General features: G+C 39.7%; 2 protein-coding genes across 3 annotated transcripts; one reads left to right on the top strand and one right to left on the bottom strand.

The window, feature by feature from the left end:
- Positions 1-1099: 1099 nt before the first annotated feature.
- On the bottom strand, positions 1100-4748 carry NUDCD2 (NudC domain containing 2). Of its 2 annotated transcripts, none has more exons than XM_038186337.2 (4): positions 4484-4748; positions 3900-3948; positions 2582-2744; positions 1100-1685 (listed from the first exon to the last, which is right to left on the bottom strand). In XM_038186337.2, the coding sequence occupies exons 1-4, from the start codon at positions 4670-4672 to the stop codon at positions 1592-1594; spliced, it is 495 nt and encodes a 164-aa protein (XP_038042265.1). In that variant the 5' UTR covers positions 4673-4748; the 3' UTR covers positions 1100-1591. The 2 variants fall into 2 exon arrangements, with proteins under 2 accessions (XP_038042265.1, XP_038042266.1); XM_038186338.2 differs by having other exon boundaries at positions 2593-2744; positions 4484-4745.
- A 26-nt stretch (positions 4749-4774) lies between these two features.
- Positions 4775-18288, top strand: HMMR (hyaluronan mediated motility receptor). Its single transcript, XM_038186336.2, has 18 exons — positions 4775-4926; positions 5074-5175; positions 6344-6420; positions 7268-7348; positions 7808-7996; positions 8266-8352; positions 8851-8951; positions 9507-9581; positions 10358-10536; positions 11295-11443; positions 11756-11970; positions 12562-12678; positions 13382-13540; positions 15195-15350; positions 15450-15549; positions 15797-15973; positions 16240-16402; positions 17114-18288. Exons 1-18 carry the CDS (start codon positions 4887-4889, stop codon positions 17125-17127), a joined length of 2181 nt encoding a protein of 726 aa, XP_038042264.1. The 5' UTR covers positions 4775-4886; the 3' UTR covers positions 17128-18288.
- Positions 18289-20257: the final 1969 nt, after the last annotated feature.

Below are 20257 nucleotides of genomic sequence, written 5' to 3'. Positions count from 1 at the left end.
AACACTTAATACCAACCCGTATCTACTTTTGTACACTATGGCAAGCTCTCTAAAACCTTACCATGGCATTTGAACCTACTATATATTTCTGTAGATGACGGGGGTAGAAAAATCACACTTTATTATTTCAGGAGTACTGCTGGTTTGCTTATTGGTGCAAGAAAGCATTGGATGTAATTATAGCGAAAGCATTTGTCAACAACTCTTACTTTATTTTTGCCATATCCCAAATGAAATAATGATGCAATTTTTCTAGTAAGGTTCAACAATATCACAGATGCTGTTGGCAACCTCTGGGAGACTTGTGCTTAGGACCTACTTCCAGGCAATAGTTTCAGTGTTCAGAACACAACAGAATTTGGCAATTGTGTTTTCTTCCTATTAGTTTGCCACGTCATTCGTCCCATGTGATGCAGTTGGATGGCTTCTGAGCTGCATCCTTAGGAACAAGTAGAAAAATCGTGATAAGTAATTGGCACATGCAAAATATTAAATTATGCAGGGGCCAAGGTTACGGTGTGGCTATCAAACTGAAAACTAACTGCAGAAATCTACAGCTGCATGTTCAACTTATATAAGCAGCTTGTACTGTATGGTGGTGGCAAATAGAAGCAAGGTATTTCTTTCTTAAAGACTTCCTACTCTTTTCAAGAATTATTACATTCTCTTACTTGAAAAGTTTTAAATATTTCTACTGAAAGACTTTATGACGTTAACACAGTTACGTATACCCAGACTTTCACTTGACTTGTCCATTTTCCAGTATCACTTACCTGACAGCAAGGCATCACAGAATCATTAAGGTTGGAAAAGACCTTCAAAGTCATCTGGTCCAACCATCCCCCTACCACCACTGTCACCCATTAAACCATGTCCCTAAGCACTAGGTCCAACCTTTCCTTGAACACCCCCAGGGACAGTGATGCCACCACTTCCCTGGGCACAGCCTGCACTCACTCCAGCTGTGGGCACACACGCCCGTTGCCCCACAGCCTGGCTGCAGTTGCAGCACTCACAGGCCCATTCCCAGACACGCACACAGAACTGAGAGCCCCTTTTAGTGATATATGGGGCAATGCAGTGGATTGTAAAACCTCAGTTGAGGCAAGATGCAGTAGTTTATTAACCTCTATTTTAGAATAAGGTACAAATTCTTACAGGGCTGCTAGAAGTGCAAGTCTGTTTCAGAAGTGCAACTGTAGCCTTCCCAATATCCTTCTAGTTGCAAGTTAAGAAAAAATATTCAGTATCTTACTTACAGGATCCATCTTCAACAATAAAGATATTCTTACATAAGACAAGTGGTATATTTATAACTGACTAGTTTACTGTTGTATCAGAGAAAGTGTTCTGCTTCAAGATGTTACTTTTTTTTGTATACACCTTTTCATGCATTTTATCCCTTTAATGCTAGAAAGTTATTGCAGCTTATGAATCAGCTGCTAACACTTTGTTCTGCTAGAAGAGACCTCCTTTCTCTTTGCTGAAGTAATTACTTGCCAACAATCCGCTGACTAGATCACTGAAGTCTTCACCAATTACATATTCCTGTCCTCCAGTACAACGTGTAATTTCTCTCCAGGAACATAGGTTAAAAGAGTTCATTTTTCAAGGCTAAAGAAGTCTGGTCCTCCTTTGCTGTAATTTCCAGAGATTTCTGCACCACTGAAGTCAAATCCAGGGTTCTGATGGAGATAAAAGTTTAGCAGACAGATTTTTCTTGAATAGCAGTGATTTAAACAAAACAAAAAAACATTTCTGTTAACATGTTAACACTCTAAGAAGGTCATGCAGCTATCAACTTGTTAACCAGTGCCAGAGCACTGAAATTCTGCTTGGAGAATGCATCAACAAGTAAATGTTGCATTGCCATAGTTTGGTTGCCCACTACCTAAATTTGTAATGTCATTCTTAACTTGGCAAGCAATTTTATCTCACAGTGAAGTAGTATTAAGGAAATTAACAAAGTTTTCTGGCTTTTGATATCCCTTGAAATTACAATTTAAAGACTCTAAGTACCTGCCATGCTGGATACACAAAGTCGATAAAAATAGTACTTATTGCAGCATGTAATGTGCTGATTCAGCTGTCAGGTAATAAGTTGTAGTTGTACAACTTGCTGACATGAGTAAGAACAGCTGAGTGCTAAAATTGTACCAAAACAATTTAAGCAATTTTAGTTGAAGTCAAAGGAAAATATTTTCCAGCTAACTGTTCTCCATCATCTGACATTACATGCAAACATCTTCAGTAGAGTATGATGTTATGTTGTAGATATAGGTATGTTGTAATTCTAGATAATAGAAATTATACATGGCCTAACTTAAATAAAAATTTGTTAGTTACATATCAAAACCATAAAATCAGTATCACTCTGGCACTCACCTTAACTTTTCACTTAACTTTCAGACAGACTACAGGCAGAACAACCTCTTAAAAATACACTGATACAGAATGTTCACAGGTCTTTATCTATTGACCTACAGTATACGTTTCCATGGCACAAGACAGCAGACGTTTTACCCAGCTTTCACGCCCATAACCTACACGTGCAAACAAAATATAAGCAGTAATCAGGGACCTTTGACTTGCCTCTCTTTGGAATCGTTCCAGTGTAAGTTTCCTTTGCATCTGGTCTTGTACCCAAGGATCAGCAGCATAATCATTTTCTAACAGAGACGTCCAACAATTTCCAGCATCTCGATTCGTCTTCATCAGAACAATTCGTATCAGTTTTCTGTCTTCTGTTGAATAAAGAGACAAAACACACCTATTAGACTCTGTCCTTTGTGCAAGCTTTTTTGCTGTATTCACTGTTAACATGTCAAAGCACGGGATTTCTTGAAGTAATTTCAATTCTTAATGCCAATGGAGTTATTAATAAATAAAACCATTACCAAGAAACACAACCTGAGACAAAGCAAGCCTATGCAGCCCACACTTTCAGACCTGTAAAATACTAAAGCTGTTTTAAGGAATTAAAGCACCGTTCATAAGTACTTCTATTCCAATGTAAAGTAACCTTTTAGAGAGGTTCACAACAGAGATTTAACCTATTAGTATATACAGATCAGCTATGGTAATAACAAAGTATTTCAGGTCAGGCTTCACAGGGAGGTTATTACCAATAAAACCAGAACTAAGTTTAAACAACATGGAATTATAATCAATTGCTATTGAACACAGGCAGTGTGAAGTATCATGAAGGTATTAGAAGTGCATCTCAAAGGTAACATCTACATGTTTAGTTCAACTTAATTGAGGAAGCGCAACATTATAAAGTGACTTTTGAAGACTGTTTGCACGCTAGAAAAGAGTAGGCTTCACTTTGCAATGTTTATTTACACTTCTGGTTTTAATGATTAAGTTACCAAACTACCAATCAATGTTTATTCTTAATGGAAAATAAAACCCGTTATAGGAAAGCACAGCCCACAAATGTGTTTTTCAAAAACTACTCTGAACACCGCAATATTTACAAAGCAACAATCAGAGAAGCGTTTTGCTCCTTTAAGTACCTTAGCCCAATTGTTAGATTGCTTTCTGATTCTCTTGGACATAACTGTACCAGTGCAGTTTTAATAAGGGTTTGCAAAAACCTTCTTAGTACTAATTTCCTAAAAAGTAAATGTTAGTTCTAAGGAAGTGTTCCTAATTGATTGAATACTACCTTCCCAGATGTGGCACTTCTCCCCTAGTCCTTAATACCTTAGGGCTTTTGTACTACCTTAGTTCCTTAGTCTGGCAATAACAATTATCATTTTTCACAGAGAATCATAACTTGATCAGAATCAGAAGAAAGCATTTCCCGTAACAAAAAACATGGGTCAACTCTTCCACAGCATATTTTGGCAAGTTCTATTATACTCCAAAATGTCATTTGAGAGACAGGGTATTACCTAATGTCCATGTTCCTTCATCAGCTATTGTAGAGTCAAAAAGCTTACCCTGCAAAAGACATGACCAAGATTACTTAACAGGAAAACCTGCTCAGTGACCAGTCCGCATTGCATGGCTTTGCTCATAACTTACCCACCTCCTTGCGTTCAGAATTCCTTCGCAAGGGGTAGCACAACCAGGCCTGACTAGCACAGGTTTGTACATGGCCTATCAAAGTGTTGTGGTTACAGCTGTGTCTTTTTAATCAGGTATTTGACATGAAAAACATACGCTTAGTTTCAGCGTCCCGATTCATAGGGAGGCCTGTATTTCTCAGTGGGTAACAGGCCTTTGAATTCATTCGCCATCCGAATTCCCGAGTGCCCACTTAGGGTACCACACCCACGGCGTAAGGCACGGATGTCACCGCACAGACAACCGCTTTTCACCCACGAGAAACCCAATCCCCGCTTCTTTTGCTGCGTTCAGCAGCGAAGTTCCGCCCGCAGGCGGTGCCCGGCGGCTCACAGAGCAGAGCAGCACAAGGCACCGCGGGGGGTGCCCGGCAGCCCGCGGGCACCGCCCGCACCCCCCCGGCCGCTACCTGCAGCAGCTGCCGGCCCCCCACGGCCAGCGCCAGGTGTCGGCTCTGCAGGCTGCAGCTCACGTCCTTGGCCCGGGTGCCGGGCGGCACGTGCACCTCCACGAACACCTCCTCCAGCGTCTGGTACCAGCGGCCCCAGGGCGTGCGGCAGGGCACCACGCCGCTGCGCTCCTCGAAGGGCGCCGCCATCGAGCCCCCGCCGCCGGGGCCGCCCCTCCGCCCGCCACCCGGGCCACGGCGCACGCGCGCCGCCCGTCCCGCCCCGCCGCGGGTGACGCGCGCGGTCCGCTCGGAGCGCGCGGATTGGCCGCCGGGGCCGGCAGCGGGGGGAGGCGATTGGCTCCCCGCGGCGCGCGGCCGTTGGCCCCATTCGAATCGCGGCGCGCGGCCGGCGGCTGCCGCCATGGCCTCGCGTGGGGCGGCCCCGCGGCGCGGCGGTTGCGGTACGGGGAGGGGAGGGGGGGCTCTGAGGGGAAACCGCGGCCTTCGCCTCTCTGCCTGGGGGGTCGGGAGCTTTACCGAGCTGGGGCTGGGGGGTTACCGGCCTCAGCCGTTCCCCTCGTGACCTGTGGCTGTTGTGTGCGCGGCAGCTCCAGCTCGCGGCCCGCAGCCGGGATCCCGTGACGAGGCCTCAGCGGCCGCGAGGCGTGCGCTGTCCTCCGAAATGCATCGCCGGGCTGGGAGGCAGGAGGGTGAGTAGTCCCTAAGGCCTTGCGGAACGGGGGGTGTAACGCCTCCGACAGCTGCGTTCGTTCGTGCTGCCACGCTGTTCCTGCTTTGTGCTCTTTTAAAAAATTATTACTCGCTTTGCTTTGGTAACGGGGCTCGTTGCCTATCCTGCATCTCAACTAGAGCGGTAACAACATGTCTATTGGAGTGGTTTTTTTTCTGTAAACAATTTTATACGTAATTTCTGTTAATCAGGAGTTCAGACGTATGATTCAAGTACTTCATGAGCGTTGTGTTGTGGTTTAAACCGGCTGGCAGCTAAACATCACACAGCCGTTTGCTCACCCTCCCCCCTCCCTCTCTGGGAGATAAATGGGAAAGTGAAGCCTGTGAGTTGAGATAAAAGAAGTTTATTAAGACAGGAAAATAATAATAATAATGTGTAAGAAACAAGTGATGCACGATGCAATTGCTCACCACCTGATGCCCAGCCTAACCCTGAGCAGCCCAGCCCCTCCACCCCAGCCAGCCACCCCTATATACTGTTCAGCATGACCCCAGATGGGATGGAATACCCCTGTGGCCAGTTTGGGTCAGGTGTCCTGGGTCTGTCCCCTCCCAGCTCTTGCTGCACCCCCAGCCTGCCCGTTGGCAGGACAGAGTGAGAAGCTGAAACATCCTTGGCTTGGTGCAAGCACCACTCTGCAACAATTAAAACGCCAGCAGGTTGTCAGCACTGTTCTCATCCTAATCCAAAGCATACTACTAATCCAGAACACCCTACTAGCTACTAGGAGGAAAATTAACTCTATCCTAGCTGAAACCAGGACACTTTGCTTTTAGTGACGTTCTCACGGTTTGTTAAGATGTAAGATACTCCTCAACTGAAAACTGACAGCATGAATCTGGATGGTGGTGGAGAACTTGGAAGAAGGTGAATTCTCAAAATAGGCTGTCATCAGGTAGTCTGCCTCTGAACCTTGTCAAGTGCCCCACTGACTAATACTGAATTGCTTGATGATAGTAGGAAAACAGCTGGCCTTAAGTTGTTAGGCAAGTAGTTTTATAAACAGATAGCCTTCTGTCCTTTGTATAGAAAATCAGTTGACTTTGTCTAGCTTGGTGAAACTTCTCTCACCATGTGCAAGCCCAATGCTTTCCTTCACTGTTCTTTTCTACATCCTTCTGCAGGTGAGACAAATCAGAACAGTGAGAAGAATGCACCTACCTCTGTAACTGGAGGGGGATGTGGATCTCTTGGATCAATGGTAAGACTCTTCTGTGGTATCTGTAGCGCTATGAATTCTGGTTCAACATCCCTGCAACTAGTTAAATCACCTAGTCCCTTTGTACAATTGCCATTAACCTATCTTGGTGAACTATGTATGGAACACGTTATTTTGTGTGGATTCCTTAGTCGCAAAGGAGGGAAATGGATTAACTTTATTTGGGATCATATGATGATTACTGGGGACTACTGAGTGGTGTGTTGAGTGGCTTTACGAAGCTTGCTTTAATGTAGGTTGCTATGGGTTTGTGGTTTGGGGGTTATTTTTTTTTTTTCTCTTACCTTGTAATTGTGGTGCAGATGCTTCTATGTGAGATCTTGTTTCTGTTGCTTTTCTATGGTAGACAGGCCAGAGCATAAACACAGTGCTAAAAGAAACAAGGAGGGGACAACACTGTATATACAGGTTCTCAGTGCAATATGCAAGGAAATAAATGGGTTAATGAGTTGAATGGTAACCCTGACTTAGTAACTGAGTTTACTAGTACTCATGATATAGGAGGAAGTTAGGCAAAGAAAGCAGAACTTTAAGCTGAACTTAAGAGGTTAAAGTGTTTTTATTGAATTCAGGGGATGTGTTTGTCTCAGGTTTTCTCAGTCTCCTTCCTGTCACAAAGGCCTTGAGCTGTCCATTCATGGTAATGTTTACACAACAGTACAGTGGTAAAACTGACTCTAATCTGGCTGATCTGCGGGAGAGAGACATTTGTTTTTGATTATTGTGTGTGTCTTTAACAGTGTTGCCTACTGTTACGCTGAACTCTAATGTTAAATTAATATGCAGCGAGAAATCAGTTAAATATTTCTAATAAGTTTGTTTTAAAAAGCCGGTTAGTGGGAGTCTGAAGCCTAGAAAAGATCTCATACTCATGAAAGAGAAGAAGAAACAGAAGACACTGGAGAAGGAGGTATGAATACATTATGTGTGTGCAATTCTGGAATATGTTTACTGCTTCCCATAATCAAAACAATAAGCTTACTACTAATCTATGTTCCGTTTGTCTCAGATAGCACACTATGCCTTTCTATTCCACAGCCGAGGAGGAGAGTTTTCTTCTCTCACAAGTTAAAGCAAAGCCTATTCTAACTCTTTACTGAAATATATTTGGCTCAGTAGCGCAAAATAATTCAGTTGAGATTTAGGATAAGTTGAGATTTAGGACTGCAAATCTACGGCATTTAACAATATGGAATTGTGATTGTCTCATGTCCTTTTCTGTGAATGACAAACTTTAAGATGCATGTTCTGAATGGAAGTCAATACAGTTTAGATACTCAGCCTTTCTAGGAAAACAAAAGGCATGGTTTAGTGATTATTTAATAAAAGTTATATCATTAAATAAAAAAGAATACCTGTTATGTTGTAGATTCGTGCATTAGTGAAAGAGCGTGGAGAGCAGGATAAAAAACTTCGGGCTCTGGATGAGGATTTTGTTAAGATTGAAGCTAAGCTGAGTGCTGCAGTTCAGGAGAAAACATCTCTTTTGGCAAATGTTGCTTGCCTGAAAAAACAGCTTCTGGAACTAACAAGAACCAATGAACTACTAAAATCTAAGGTATTCAAATGAATATATCACCTATTTGCTTTGACTTTGATGTTACTGAGTTCCCTGGTGAAGAGGGAACTTGCCTGTTGAGGTATAGAACACATCTTGAGATACTGCGTGTTTATCTAAAGACAAGAGCTGGACTGGCTAACATTGCTGTCCAGGACAGACAGAGATCATCAGAGGTGTGGGTGGTAGGGGGATGCTCTTTTGACAGCCTGAAGAATGATCGATATGAAACTGTTATGCTTATTGATTTGCTGTTTATTTCTAATAAGCTGTGTGAAGATGGTGTGCAGAAGAAAATGAGCAGCCTGTGTATGGAGTTAATGAAGCTCAGAAACAAGAGGGATGCTAAGGAAAAAGTAAGCTGCCTTGCACTGCACGGGATAATAACTGAGCTGTTCAGGAACTTTTCAATGAAGGGCTTGCAGCAGTCCCACAGATCGTGCTCAGTTTCGGTCCTCAATTCTGTAGTTTCTTCTACTTTTTGCTCAGTGGAATTATGAAAGAAAGATCAAACAACAAATCTTGTTTTTGCTGTAAAGTATCTCTGAGTAAGTAAGACTGAGGAAGGAAGCCTAGAAATACTTCTGTAACAGTATCAGTCTGTTGGTCAGACTGTTAATATCATTGAAAACCAGTGGTTGGAAATGTGGTTTGAAGCTTAGACATGGTTTATTTGGGTGGTTATTGTCTGTAATTTTAACAAATGTTAATATCTTTACAGGTGGATAATTTGAATATAGGAGTCACATTTAGCGTAGTAGCAAGTACTGTAATTAAATCCTGGTTATGAATTAATTTCAGTTTATCTTTGTCTTAGACAATGGACTTATTTTTGGTTTTGTTTATTTTTTTAGACTGCACTTGCAAAACAGGAAGACATGGAAATGAAGCTGCAGGAGGTGCAAAGGAATCTAGAGCATTCAAAAGGAAAAGTAGCAGAGTTAAAAGAAAAACTGTAAGTGGTAATGTAGGAAATGCACTTAGACGGCAATGTATCTGGGCTTAGCTGCATATACTTCCAGCAAGCATATAGTTTCGGGGGAGATAAAGGCCTGGAATGAACTTGATGGAAAGAAGCTCAGCACTGGCAAGTTTTCCTTACACTCAAGGGCCTTCTGCTCTTACCTAAAATCCTAGTGCTTGAATATGAGTGGATGTTTTACATTAAGTTGAAATACGCAAAGCTACACAGGTACTGCAGTTCACAGTGGGAAGCAGTGATGATTTGTCTAGCTCATACAGCCTCTCTAGCATATTTGCTCATGGTGGAAGGTAGTTCAGTATCTTTAGTACAAATGAGAAGACCATATGGAATAAAGAGTAGAAGATCACAGAATCACCTCTTAGAGTCAATATGAGTTTGTCAGCCACACTGGATTACAGAAAGAACATGTTACTCTTAAGTTGTGGTCAAACAATTTGTTTGTACTTGCTTATCTGTAAACAAATAGCTTAGAAATAGCTCTGAAATGTTTCAATACATCCATCATGAAAGTTTCTTGATTTTTAGATCTGCTACGGAGAGAGAGAAAGCTGAAGACAAGTTTGACACTGAAAAACTCTTGGAATATATCACAGAGCTCAGGTAAAAACAAATTGTTCTTAGATTGGACTGGGTAAGTTAAGAGGGCAGTAAAACTAAGCCTTGTTCTTGCTGGATGAAGTAGAAGGTTGGCAACAATTATGTTTTGAAATGAAGGGGTGGGAAGGGGAATCTGACCTTTTTCCAGATAATAGGAAGGAGTCAGAAGGTAATATTTTAATTACCTTTCTAAATGACTGCACTTTTGTGGGCTAAGCAGTATTATGGACAAGTTTTGTATCAGTCCTGAAATCAGTTTTCTAACATGATATACTTAAACTCATAAATCAAGCTAGACTTGTTTTCCTCTAAATTACTGGCAGTAATGCCTTTGAGCACTCACTTGTAAAAACAGTTTTAATTTCCAGTGGACTTTGTAATATTCTGGTTTTCATTCAAGAGTTGATCCATGTTGCTTTTGCTTGAGAAGAGCGTAGTCTGATAGTAAAAATTATCAGTCCAGTGCTTTGTAACAGATAGAAACACTAACCAGTTTTCATTGTCAAGTGTACCTAGCTCAGGATGTGGTGAAAATACAAAACCATTTTAGGTTGTGTGATCATCTAAGTTTTTCTTAAAACATCCATTTTGAAATCAGTTGCGTTTAATTTTAAGTAACCTGTCTTAGTGCGCAAAAACTTATCTGGAACACTAGCTGAAGGCTGCTTTTCTGTCGAAAACCACCTGTACTAAGTATTTGAAGAATTTCTCTTTTGTGCTGAAGTGTAAGCTTAAAAATGAAACTTAGTGTTAACAAATACCTGAATTTTCTTCTACAGTAGTATTGCAGAAACTGTAGAGAAATACAAACTAGATGCTGCCCAGATGAAAGAGACTTTGATAAAGAAAGACCAAGACATCAAGATCCTGACTGATACACTCAAAACAAAAGAGGAAGAATCATGTATGCTGATCAGAGAACTTAATGAAAGGTGTGAGTTGCTTGAACAAGAAAAAGGTAATCGCTAGTGCCTTTTTGCTGTTCACATAGTTGGGCTCACTTATACATCCTAAAGCATCTCTAATAGGTTTGTTTAAAATGTCTGTGTGGGTTCAAAACTAAGTCAGCTCTCTAAGCTCCAACTGAGAACAGCTCGCTAATAATTCCGCGTATATGGAAAACTCCTTGGAAACACCTCTGTCCAGTCTAAATTTATATTTCCATGGAGGTATACTAAGGTAGGCACTACAGAATTCAAAGTTGTTTGCATGCTAGGCTTTAATCTGAAAGTTGGACACAAATGACTTGTTCCATAATCTTCCTTGAGAATCAGTGCTATATTGCTGTAATACACTGTTAGAGGTTTATGCACTAGTTCATTGAAGTACTGTGCGTCCAGGAAACCTTCAGCCCTGCCCTATTCTCCCCTTCCCCTCTCCTATCTCCACCAGCCCATCTTTGAGGGAATCATTCAGAAGTTTTTCTTCAGCCATAGCTGTCCCCATTCCTAATTGGTTTGATAAAAGCTAATTCATTGAACCAAAGATCCCTGTATTAAAATATCCCTTCCCTTAAAAGTCCTATCCCTTAAAACATTATTTGAAGTGGGATTCTTGGTGAGTTCCCAGGCGAGTAAAAGATGAGTGTTTTTGTTTTCCTATGTCTAACTTTAAAGCTAGGATGAATTAGAATTAAAGTACTACGAAGAAAAAGTGCTGTATTTCTTTGAAGGTAGAGAAGGCACTACCTGTTATACTGACAATTGCTCTATGCAGAAAAAGAGTCTTCTGAGAGCAGGGGAAAAATCCTGAGTATGAATGCTGAAATAGAAGATCTGAAAAAAAAAATCAGCTTAGAAGAACAAGAACACCAAAAACTGCTTGAGAAGCAAGAGGAGGTTCTCTCTCAGCTGCAGCAAGAGAAGGTAAATACAGACTTAAAATTAGTCTAAAAATATTCTAATCCCAATGCCTGGGACTGAATGTTCTGATTTTGGTTAAACATAGAGTTGCTATGCTAATCATGGTTTAATCTGTGGGATGTAGAAATGGATGCTGGCCAGCAAAAACTGTGTGATACCATGTCTTATAAGAATCAAAGCTGGCATGATAGTTGTTCTGCTTCTTCCATAAATTTGCTCTTACTGTGGTGCTATAAGGTTTGAGCATTGCGAAATAGCCTTCAATATCTAGAAAACTACTAGTAATTTTAAAATCAGTTATATTCCGGCCCGCAGGAGCTGTCTGCATCTATCCAGCAGAGGTTACTAGATTTTCAAGATGAGGTAACAAGTGAGAGACACCTCTTGGAAGAAGAGATGAAGGTTGCAATGAATGAGCTGGATAAATTGCATGCTAAGGAGAAGAAAGCTGAGAAGTTGGTGAAGTGGTTGGAACAAGAAACCAAATCTAAAACTCTTGAACTTGCACAGATGGAAGTAAAGTTGAAAGGGTTAGTGAAGTAATCTCAGTTTACAGTTTTGGAAGGAAAACATGTTAAATCAGCAGCATAAGCAAAGCTTTTAAGTTTAATTCAGGTTTTAAAGAAACCTGAACACATCGGAATGTATTTCTTGCTGGGTTTTGATTAATGGCAGCAGTTAGAAGCAATCTAGCTGAATGATTTAAATAACTTTAACTTATGTTATTTAAAGCTGTTTAATTAGTATGCTGAGAGTTGTCTGACATGCCAGTACTGTAGTAATGTGAAGTTATTGGGAAGAATAAGCTGCATGGATTTCTTTTATTGGTATTTATGTTCTGAAGAAGGCAATCACTAGGATAGGTTTTTCAAGCAAGTTGTTTTTAACTTTCATGTATTGAAATCTTACTAGTAACTATTAAATCTATTCCACACATAAGATAACTTGGAAATTAAGGGGTGGGTGAAGTCTTTGTTTGCTATGAAGATGGTGCTTTAATACATGAAAAGTTGTGGCAGTGACGTTACTGATTTGTCAGTATGCAAGTATTGCTGCTGCTGCTGCCAGCCTTCTGTAACAGGTAATACATTCAGGCATGGAGTGTTGCATTTTTATTTTAGGAAGAATGCTGAGTTGGAGCAAATCAACGAAATGCACAGCAGTGCAGTTCGGCAAATCCAGGAAGAGCATAGCAACACATTGTGTAAACTTGGAAAGACTCTTGCTGAGTTTGAAAGGTATTTAAGTTCCATTAAGATGTCCGGCAGCAATGATCTCTGAAACTATAACAACATATGCTCTTTATTCTTCTGTCTTAGTACTTCATATTGTATATGACAGCTGGTGTGATATTACAGCGTTTTTGTGTTGTTTTTTTTTTTTTCTGATAGCATTAAGAAATGTTATTTATTCCTTTTGAGTATTAGTCAAGTGTAATGACATACTATGTAATCTTGCTGAGGAAGCTGTGGATGTTTCTTCTAAAATGCAACCAAGTGGAATACCCAAGTGCTCTTGATACTTAATGAGAGTTGTAACTAGTAAAGATGGTCTCTGTACATTAAAATATCTTGCAGTAAGTCCTGCTGTTCAGGCTCAAAACCGATGATTGTCCTACAGTTCTTGCGGATCTTTGTTGTCACAATATTCAGATTGTAGTATATTTATATTGATACTGTTATTGTTAAGAACGTAAGGCAAACCTGAAGGATCAGGCATCCTTCAGATATTGTTGTTTTTATAGGCAGTGTTTTCATATCTAGGTAGAAACGTTAAACGTATCACAGAATATGCCATAGTTTTGCTGCTTATGGCTTAATGGATTAGAAAATCTTTTATGCCTTTGCAGCTTGAGTTTGGATTGCTCTCATGGGGCCTGAACTGGTTAATCTGAATTCTTTTAAAGTAACAAGTATTTTCTTATTTGCACTATCATACTAGCTACAAGAAGACAACAGCTGAAGAAATATGCAGCCTTAAAGTGGAGAATACATCTCTGCAAGAACAAATTGCTGAACTAAAAAAAACAAGCCAAGATAATCTACAGCTGCTTCAGGAAGCAGAGTATGCTAAAGACAAAGCAAAAGAAGAATGTGCAAGGTATTGGACTGACAAACTTTTCCTTAAGCCAGCTGAAGCTTACCTTCTTAACTAGAACTTAGCATGGTGCTCTATCAAATAATATTAGCATTTGATGTAACTGTACATATCTTCCTTTTTCTCTGTGCAGAAGGTTGAAAATGTTGATAGACGAAATACGTTAGCATTATATGTATTAGAAAACTAATCGACTCAATTAATTGCTTGCAAATTTTTCTTTAGGTGGAATGCAGGTAAAGGAAAATCTTTAACTGAATTCTGTTGGAATATTGGTTTTATGAGACATATTAGTTATAATGACTGTTCCATGAACTAGTAGGATCCACAGGGGCATACAAACATATTTAATTCAGATCTGACCATCTGCCACTCTCCTGAATAACGTCTGTTATCTCAAGTTCTGCTCACAAGCAGATGATGATTAACAGTCCTCAAATTAACGCACTGCAGTGAAGTAAACAAAAGTCTGCCCTCTTCCCAATATGCAACATCACAGTGCAGCTGAAAAGTAGTAGAGCCAGCAGTTGTCTTTGGGCAGTACTGTGGATATGTTTCTCTGAGCAGGTAACAGCAGCTTAGTGGTGCATGTTCTCCTTTGAGCTCAGTGTGGCAGACCATGTGCAAGCTCCCTGTTGTGGGCAAGTGATGGGAGGAAATGAGGGAATTGGGTCATAAACGGTCCCAGTGTACAACTGCCATTATCAAGCAACTGAGGCAACTGCCTGTACACGTGCTGCATTATGGAGTACATTGTGTGTCCACTAAATTTCCTTCCCTGCTTCTCTGAGTGTCATCACTAGCTAGCTTCCAAAGCTGAAGTTGGTTTTAAGTCTGCAACTATGCTCTAATGTTTTCAGCAGTTGAATGTGTCAACCATTCACATGCAACTGCATTAAAACCCTTTTTTTTGGCCAAACTAAGTTGAGCCATTTCTGATCTCCCCATCTGTCATAACGCTTTGCTGATTTAGAAAATGTTTCTGTAATGCTTCTGCTTTTTCATTCACTTATAGCCAGGATGTTAAGACAGTCCAAAAAAGAATTACAGCTTACTGCATCTTATTTTAAAGCACCTTTGGTTTTAAGATGATGTCCTTTATCAAACAAGCAAGGAGAAAATATTTCTTCCAGTTTCTATTACAGTTGTTAAAAGAAAAGCAGCTAAGAGCTATTTGCTGTTTTAGATGCCTACTGTAGAGTGTGGCAGGGGGATGGATTTAGTCTCCACCTAAATGATAAAAATAAATAGCTTAGGTAAGAGAGTGAAGTCAACGTTTTAGATGTAAAATTTGTGAATCCTTGAGGTCATCCACACTGAATGATCTTGGCTAGCTTCTGCTTGAGCAAACTTCTGCATGCCTACTAGAGTATCTTCCATTAAGAGCTCCTAGTATTAAACAGCCGCAAATAAGAAACACAAGACTTCCTTAGTTTGAAAGCACTGCTTCTTCATAGAAGTTAAACCACATCTTGAACTTGATTGTTTTCTGTACTATGTTGTTTTCTTACGGTACTGTTAGCACAAACCTTCATTTCAGTTCAAGTAACAGATTTTCAAACATGGTTACTCGTATTTTAATATTAATTACTAGTGTAAATAATAAAATAAAAAAAGTTAGGGATGGTTCATTATGGATGGTTGATGTTTTCCTCAGGATGCTTTTAGAAGCCCAGACAAAGCTTGCACTGAAAGAAGCAGAAGCAGAGAGAACAAGAGAGTCTTGCCTTGCACAAATCACTAAGCTTCAGGAAAAACTGAAAGAGCAAACTGAAGACCTACAAAAAAAACTTGAAGCAGATCAAAGATCAAGGTGACTTTTCAGAAATTAAACTTGGGTGGGTATTGTAGCACACCCAAGTTTTATTGTGAAGAAATGCTGAGAGCTGAAATTCTATTTTTTGCTTCTTAGGAAAACCGAAAGTGAAGATATGACCTCTAGCTTAAAAGAAGAGATAAAGACTTGGCGTAATCTATATGAAGAGTTGCATAACAAAACTAAGCCTTTTCAGGTATGTGAAGAAATAGATGTTTATTACAGTGTTGACTTCAGACTTTATTAGTACATTGACTCAAGTTTTTCTCTTGAGAAATAAACATGTTATCTCCCATTCTACAGCATTCACCTTGTTACCATTTCCTAAGTTACCGTCCCTTCATCCAGCTATGTCACTTCCCAAAACAATCGTTCTCTGTAGATCTCAGTCAGCTTTAAAAAAAAAAAAAGTTAGACTTAAAAAGAAGTACTATGTATTTCAGCGCCAGCTAGATGCGTTTGAAGCAGAGAAGAATGCTCTCTTAAGTGAGCATGGTGCAGCCCAAGAAGAACTGAATAAACTAAGTGATGCATATGCGAAACTACTTGGCCACCAGAACCAGAAACAAAAAATCAAGCATGTTATGAAGTTGAAGGAGGAGAACACCCACTTGAAACAGGTTTGTCTAACTGTAGTGTTAGAAATTGGAAATTCATTTACTTAATTCTTTTTGTTTACTTGCTGAGTTCTCTAACTACTTACAGACTTAACTCTGCAAGCTACTTGTTTTCTATGGTTCTTAAATTCCTTGTGTGTGCTAGGCTAGTATGAACCACCAGTTCCAGAACAGCAAGATAATCTGTTTTAGTGAGGACTAGATACGTGGTATACAGGGTGATCTTTTCTTGTGTTCTTAATCTAACTTCTAAGGATTGTTTTCCTTAGGATGTCTCCAAACTGCGTGCACTGCTAGCAAAACAAAAGCAAGCAAACAGGGATCTTCAGGAGCAACTCTGTGCAATTCAGGGCATTAGGCGGTTTGATCCTTCCAAAGCTTTCCAGCATGGCAGCAAGGAAAATATTTCTCCAAGAACTCCTTTGAAAGAAGGTAAGCATGGACATTCATCTGTGTCCTTGTATCTCTTTAACTTACCCAAAGAACATATGGCAGTCTTGCATAGTCTGCTTCACTTAGGGAAGGAAGGAGATGGCATCTCCTGTGTTTTACAGCATGTGTTGGGAGGCTACAGCTGTGGGGTATTTCCAGTGTACTTTTGGCCATTGCATTTCCCAGCCCTGTTTTAATGCTAGCTGAGACGGCTGTTTGTCGGGTCAGACAACAGAAAGTGTGTTTAATGTGGAGGAGTGGGTTACAGACCCAACTGTTTTGCATGAGATTGTAAGATGTGAACCTTGTTTTGTGGCTGTGTATCACCCACTGATTTCTCATACAGTTTACCTGTTGTAGCTAATCCAGTGGTAGTCAGTATCTATTGCAATGGCAATAAGGGGAAAGGTGACTTAGAGGATTGAGCCCTGTTTTTTTAGTTGGTACTTGCAGGACCTTACACTGCTGTAGGTATACAGGTAGGAAGTAAAAAGCCTGCTGCAGGTGAATGTGGAAGATTCCACATGGAGATGGGGAAGGATACAGATCTTGAGCAGACCTTTGCTTCAGAATGTATTCCAGTGTCTGAAGTTCTGGTCTTACCTGTTACGTGCAATCTAATGCCTTCCTTTCCCCCAGCACACAAATAGTTGTTAAATGTGAGGGAGCAGTAGTGCAAAATCCAAACTTAATAATGTTTTTGCATTGCAGGTAATAGAAACTAAGTGTAATCTTTTCTTGCTATGAAGAAAAATATTTTACATCATCAATAAACTTAAGTAATACAGAAGATTTCAACAGACTATTTGTTCAAGGTAAAATTGGGTGCTGTATGTTATACATATTAGCATGATTACTTGAGAAGTGATATAGAACAGACTATTTTTAGAAAAACTACACTTGGTCATCCTCAAATTGGAGGCCACAGAGGGCTGCATGTTCTAGACTCCCAGTAACATCCTCGCAATCTCGGACTGCTTAGTTTGTTTTTCTAACAGCGCAACTTAAGTTCAGAAAAGGTGAATAATAATTAGGCGAAAAGGATAACAAAGCCTGCATTCGTGTATGATGTTATTTTGTACCTAATTTTTTCATTTCCATGTTAAATTAATTTTGCTGATTATAGTTGCTTTGATAGCAATGACAGGAGCACTTTCCAGAGACTCTCTCCTTTGTGGCCTACGTAATACAGGTCAGATATAAAAAGTTATATTGTATGGTTGGTTTGGATTTTTCTTTTTTTTTTAATTTGTATTCAGGATATGCTGATTTCTTTCCTGGGCCTAGATAATGCAACTATTGATCTCCAGAAGAGGATTTCCATGTCAGACTTGGTCTGCCTTGTCTATGTGAATCTCTTTGCATCCCATAGCTAAGATCAAGGTCTTAAGGGAAATCTGTTTTACCAATGTTGTGCTCACTGGATTCTTAAATAGTCATAGCTGTTGCAGCCAGCTGTCTTACCTGATCAATGTTATGTGGCCAGGAATATCAACAGAACCTTTTTTTTTTAATTGGGTTTGAGGATGCCCATTACACATTCATTTTTATAGACTTGGATTTTGGCAAGGTGGAAGGAATCTGTTGAACTGCATCTAAAATTAAGAATGTTTTAGCAGAATAAACATTTTAAATGAGTTTTTTTCCATTTTCTTCTTAAACCAATGGTTCAGAAAAGCAACATAAAATTACACTCTAAGTGACCTAGTGTTCTAATCTGAAATCTTCACAACAAAACTTAATATCAGGCTTGTCTGAAAGACAATGTATTTCTTGAACTGTACGGAAGAAATGATTTATCTGAACTGTACAATATATACAGCTTGCAATTATTTTACTCTGTTATTTCTGGTGAATTTCTGTTAATAAAAAATACTGGAACTCAAGTGAAACATGAGCTGTGTTTTTACTAATTGTATATACTAATATTTTGTATACATGTGCTGCAAAGAGAAAATACACAAAGCTTAGCATGTCACTTACAGTAATACTGGAGAAATGAAATACTGAAAATGCTTTCTAAGTCTGAAGAAATAAATCGGTGGTTCTTGTACATTAATGCCATCTTTGTGTGTTTACTTGTGCTTCTGAAGATGAGCTGTTTGATTTGAGAAGTACTTAGTGTTCAATTTATGGGGTTGGCTGAAGTAGAGAGAGGCATTTTAATGAGGAACTTACTGTAATAATTTAAGAAGACTAGAGTTCTCTCTCCATATGGAGAAAATGATAAAGTTAGCTGGTTTTGTTGTCTGAAAGATGCAAGTGAGATGAAAGACAACTATGCAAGAAAGAGAGCTTAGTCTTACTGACTCATTTGATGAGAACCTGGTCTTTGTGGAAAGCCTAATGTTACACGGTCATTTACATCCAGCAGCCAGTGGTTGTAAAATGAACAGTTGGTTAGACCAAACTTGACTGAGTGAACAACAGAGAAAAGAGTAACAGGGTAAGGGGAAAAATCCATACTAAAGAAAAACAAAACAAAACAACAAAAAAAAACTTGTGATCTTGTATTTTCAGTTGTAACACTTGACTGTTATTATACTGGTGTTTTTGTCTCAAGATTGCATGCTCTTAAGCAAGGTTGCTGACAGTTGCACACTTGCATTGGTGTTCTTCTCCTAAGGGTGTTTTTAAGGAAAAATACTGTTCATAAATCAGAATGCAAAAAAATCTGATGAAACGCCTTTTTGAAAAAAAAAAAAGACATTAAGAGTTCCATGTGTTTTTAAATGTGTAAGCTAATCTTGTATTACATGAGAGATTAAGAACGAATGTTAAACAAAGGCTCTCCAAAGCTCAAACATACATGATGGCACTGAATTCATGTACACTTTCAACTGAACCTTACTGATGCAGAACGTGTCAAATAGCAGAAAGTTAGCAAGAGTTGGTCAATGGGTGAAAGAACACTAAGTGAAGCAAAGTACTGCAAGTATTACAGAAGTATGCTTTTATGCCTGACTACATACTTATTTCACACAGCCTTAATGATTAAAACTTTCTACCTTAATTGGGAGTTTTGCTAAAGTCCATTTTAAATCCTTAATGTTTTACACTAATAAAAATAATAGGGCAACTCAGAAATAATTACACCATCCTTACAGCACTGTCAGATTTTGCTTTAATGTTAGAATATGAATAAATAGCATAGAGCAGGTTTGTGAGAGATGGTGGGGGGAAAGCTGAAAAGCTTTGTTAGCTTCCCTGTTTTTTAAAAGAAGCTTTTTCTGGAAAGCTTTGTCAGCTTCAGTTAAAGGGGTATTGCTAGTTTCATGCACATGCAATATATTTGTGATCAACCACCCATTTTTCAGTTGTTTAACTGACTTGAGCTGTTGCTGTAAGAATCCATTAATTTCCTGTTGTTGCATATACCTTATTCTGTTTTGTTACACATTGCTTTCAGTACAAGAACTTATTCTCTGATCATGTCTCTCAGTATTGTAGCAAGATTTTGGTTCAACTTTGCCTACATTTAAGATGAAGAGCACTAGAATCCTCAGTCTGGCTGACCTCATTAGAGACCACCTCCTGTTTCCCATACAAAGAAAATGGCATGAGGCTCAGTGCCAGTGCTTGGAATAAATTTATGCACACAATGGTTGCACTTGCTCATGCTGGCTACTATGAAGTCAAAATTGAAGTTCATATTGCGGCTTTCAAATGGTACCACTGGGAATAAAACCAAGCTCAACGGGATTCAGAACCACACGTGATCTAGGGCTCGGATTAGCATTTGGGTTTCAAAGGTCATCTGAGCTACAGCTTCTTTCAGTCCACGTGCTCTCTGCAGGCAAAAGCAGACAAAGGCACGAATGAACTGTTGAACAGGCATTGATTGCCTAGACTGGA

The sequence above is a fragment of the Anas platyrhynchos genome, chromosome 14 (assembly GCF_047663525.1).
Source record: "Anas platyrhynchos isolate ZD024472 breed Pekin duck chromosome 14, IASCAAS_PekinDuck_T2T, whole genome shotgun sequence".
NCBI classification, from domain to species: Eukaryota; Metazoa; Chordata; class Aves; order Anseriformes; family Anatidae; genus Anas; species Anas platyrhynchos.
This window is presented reverse-complemented; position numbering and strand designations above follow the sequence as displayed.